The sequence below is a fragment of the Micropterus dolomieu genome, unplaced genomic scaffold, assembly GCF_021292245.1.
Source record: "Micropterus dolomieu isolate WLL.071019.BEF.003 ecotype Adirondacks unplaced genomic scaffold, ASM2129224v1 contig_9626, whole genome shotgun sequence".
NCBI classification, from domain to species: Eukaryota; Metazoa; Chordata; class Actinopteri; order Centrarchiformes; family Centrarchidae; genus Micropterus; species Micropterus dolomieu.
In genome coordinates, this window is record NW_025738612.1 from 1 (window position 1) to 4230 (window position 4230).

General features: G+C 45.2%; 1 protein-coding gene across 1 annotated transcript; it reads left to right on the top strand.

Moving 5' to 3' along the window:
- Positions 1-2858: 2858 nt before the first annotated feature.
- On the top strand, positions 2859-3809 carry LOC123965400 (olfactory receptor 146-like). The gene has a single exon (XM_046041922.1). It carries the CDS (start codon positions 2859-2861, stop codon positions 3807-3809), a length of 951 nt encoding a protein of 316 aa, XP_045897878.1.
- Positions 3810-4230: the final 421 nt, after the last annotated feature.

Below are 4230 nucleotides of genomic sequence, written 5' to 3' on the forward strand. Positions count from 1 at the left end.
TGTCGTCTCGCCTCGCCTAGTCTGCCCTCGGGCAGTCCGCCGGACCTCCCTGGCTCCCCTGCTCCGCCCTCAAGCTGCCCAGCTCCGTCCCTGCTCCGCCCCCAGGATGTCCGCCCGAACCCTCAGGTCACTCTGCTCTGCCCTCTGGATGCCCGTCTGTACTCCCTGGCCCCCCAGCTCTGCCCTCTGGCACCCCGCCTGAACCCTACCCATTCGCCTGACCCTTCCCAGTCCTGAAACCCTCTCTGAATTCCCTGTGTTTTGTTTTGGACCCTGGACCCCCACCAACCGGACCCCAGTGCGACTTCCTCCCCTGACGTTCGTCTGCCAAGCCCCGTCTAGTCCAGTGGGAAGGCCGCCGGGAGGCGTCCGTTGAGGAGGCGGTCCTGTTGTGGTGGCAGCCCGGCTGACGTTGAGTGTCCTGTTTTTTCTCTTTTTATCAGTTATTCTGCTTTTTCCTTGGTTTTCTGTTCCCTGCCTGCCTCCCTGTGTGTGCTCTCTCTCCCTCTGCTCCTGAGCCCAGCCAACGACCTGCACCTGCACCTCATCAGCCACCTCGTCAGCCTGCCACACCTGCCAGTAGTCAACCTCATCCCTGCCTGTATTTCAACCCCGGTCCTCCACACCATTCTTGCTTGTTTGTCGTTGCTCCATATTGGTGCCACCTCTGCGTTCAGGCTCATGTTTTTGTGTTCTCTCAATTTCCCTGTGCTTTGTTGCTCCTGTCACTAACACTGTCTGTTTTCCCTCCCAGGTTCACTCACCCTCGTCATCCGTTCTGTCGGCTGGGCTCATCCTCCGGTGCTCTCCTCTTCGGGCTTCCCCCACAGCGTCCTCCTAGTTCCCCCTTGCATCCTCCCTTCCTCGGCCCCAGTGTCTCCCGGCTCTCTGGTCCCAGTCAACTCGGTTCCCTGTGCCTGTGTTTCCCCGGCTTCCACCTCTCCCTCCACTCCGGTCCCTCAACCCCTTGTTCCCTCAATAAACCTATCCTCTGAGCGTTGCATTTGGGTCCTCTCTGTCCCCACACCACCCGTAACAGTTCTTGGTACAATTCATTTCTGAGTGATGGTTTTATTGGGGAAAAGAAGGATCCTATTCTGTCTCTTTCCCATGCTCAAGGCTGAGAAAAGATTTTGCTAAAGCTTACTGATGTCCCTAACCATGATTCCCTATCTATGTGATAGCGATAAGTTCTCTTCTTACTCAGGTGAAAAAAAGTCAACTTGTCAACTGGACTCAAGGAGACTTGACTTGAGGAAAAAGAGTCAGGTAAAGTTACACTCACAGGGTACAGGACACTCACAGGGTACAGGACACACAGAACAGATCTGACAAACATTTATACTCAGGCAAACAAGCAGGGCAGGTGGCACATCACATGAGGCATTCAAGACCAGAAACAACCCCCCCGACACATACAGAGCAGACATGCCAAATTGTGACAGTACCCCCACTCCAAGGAAAATCTCCTGATGTTCCTAACCACAATTAAAACAAGCAAACCACCAAAATAGTCCAGAAACACAAAGTTCTAGTTGACCCAGGGTGGCCAGGACCACAAAAATCTAATAGAGAGTCACTATCAGAAAAACAGAAACAAGGTTCAAAGATGTGCCAGCCCAGGGCAGAGCAGGGAACCACAGGCAAGCAGCCAGCCGACTGAAAAGGGGGGTCTGACAGGGAGTCCTCAGGCGGGCAGCCAGAGTACTGAAAAGGGCCATACAGTTCGGGGGATGAACTGGAGGTTGACCAACAGGCTTGGCAGGTCAGGTGGTCGGCTGGTAGAGTGGGCTAGCCAATCAGTCAAAATCTGACTTGATCGACCATTTAATTAAATAACACTTCTGTTTATACTGCTGAATTTGATATCTCCAAAGCTTGCTGGAAGTAATAAGATCGACTAAATGAAGGTAATCCAGAGAGCAGCAAAAATACAAAGTCCATCGACAGAAAATAATCCAAAAGTACAGAACGAAACGAAACCGGCAGACAAGCAGATGCTCATAGCAAAGTACGAACAACTTCACAACCAAACCCAAAACAGACGAATACAAAATCAGACAGGGATACAGACAGAAAACAGGATCAAAACAACAAGCATACAGACCACAATAAGATAAACAACAAAACAGGCAGATCTATCAAACTAAACCCCTACAAACAAGGAACAAGAAGGTGAAAACACAAAGCAGACAGACAGAATTGTAACACTATGTGACTTATGAAACGTTGTCATATGGCCAACAGAGGACAATATGGGAAAGTTATGCTTATGTCCCAAATGTCCTTTTTGTAATGTTGCTATGTGACCATAAAATAACCAATATGGAACATCCCCCTAAAATCTTTTAGGGAATGTTATTATAAATGTTGTCATGTGGCCAACAGAGGGCCTTATGTCCCAAATATTTTCTTTTTGTAACGGTGCTGTGACCATAAAATAACCAATATAGAACGTCCCCTAAAATCTCTTAGGAAACATTATTACATGACTAACTTAGACCCAGAAGAGAATATTCTGATTAAGTTTGTAACAACATGTTCTCATATGTAATTTTGTGATACACCCCCGGCCATTGCCAGCATATTATACTCATTGTTGCATGACACATTGTCTGACGCAATGATAACTGAGTCCCCAAAGATAAAATCAAGTCTGTAAAACACTGCAACAGAGGAGATCTTCATTAGAGCTGGTCGATATTACCAGCATTGAGCAGGGAGACACAAGACAGAGAAGCCAAGAGACTGAAACAAGAAAAATTCAAAGTAGGTATTACTGCTCTATTTTTTCCTCACAATTGTCGTACTTTATTTTCATAAGTTATCAATATCATTTACAGAATCATTTCAGCTTGATGGAAAACTACAGCTACAACAGCTTCATACTCCAGCTGGAGGGGTTCAGTGTCACGAAGGATTCAATGTACCCTGTCTTTTGCCTGTTCTTTATTTCCTACATTCTTATAATGGTTCTGAATTTAGGCCTTCTGGTTATAATTTTTGTTGACAAGAACCTTCACCAGCCCATGTATCTGCTGTTATGCAACCTGTCAGTCAGTGACATTATTGGAAGTACTCATATTTTGCCCCGTTTGCTTGCAGATATCTTGAGGCCTCCCTCTGAGCGTCTCATCAGTTATTATGAGTGTGTGGTCCAAGCTTTCACCACCCAGTTTTTCAGTAGCACTTCCCACACTCTGCTCATGATTATGGCCTTTGACAGATATGTGGCCATCTGCAATCCCCTGCATTATGCTGTCATAATGACCAACAAGATGTTGATCAAGCTGACAGTTTCTGCCTGGGGAGTGGCCTTTGTTTTTGTTTGGATTCTTCTCGGTCTGACCATACGGCTGAACCGATGCAGGACTCTGATCATGAATCCCTACTGTGACAATGCCTCACTGTTTAAGCTCTCCTGTGAAGATATATTCATTAATAACGTCTATGGCCTCATTTCCACTGTAGTCTTGCTCACCTTCTCTATAGGCAGCATGGTTCTCACCTATGCAAAGATTACAGTAGTCTGTCTGACCAGTAAGAACAAGTCTTTGAACAGTAAAGCCTTAAAGACCTGCAGCACTCACCTGGTTGTGTATCTGATCATGTTGATCACAGGATTTACTCTTGTCGTTCTGCATCGCCTCCCTCAGTACTTAGACAGCAGAAAACTCTCTGCCATTCTGTTTGTTATCATCCCTGGCATCCTCAACCCCATTATTTATGGTGTGCAGTCCAAAGAGATACGAAAACTTTTATTTGAAATATTTCAGTCCAAACTATGCTTGAAATTGTGTAAAAGGTAAATGTTTACTTTTTGGCAAATGATTAAAAAAAACACCATGAACACTGTCTTTTGCAATAAAATAATGTTTTTGTTTCAAACATATACTTGATGTATACTTATACAATCTATATAAGTGTTTATAGTTAAAGAGGTTGTAACTACAAAGGATTCATTAAAAGTCAGAAATCTAAATTTCTACACAGTATTATTACACAGCACAACCACAAATCACATAATAAAACATGGCAATCTGTAAATTCTGTACATTGCTTGGTAAAACTGTTGTCTAAAGAAGTCTTTCTGATTCTGATTATTTCAGTGTAATGAGGTGTTGATGGGAATGTTGTACTGTTACCATGGTGTTTAATGTTTCGCTTGTAAAATGTGTTCTGTGGCCTTGTCTTCACTAGCCAGCTGCTTCCTGCCTGGATTCAGCACAG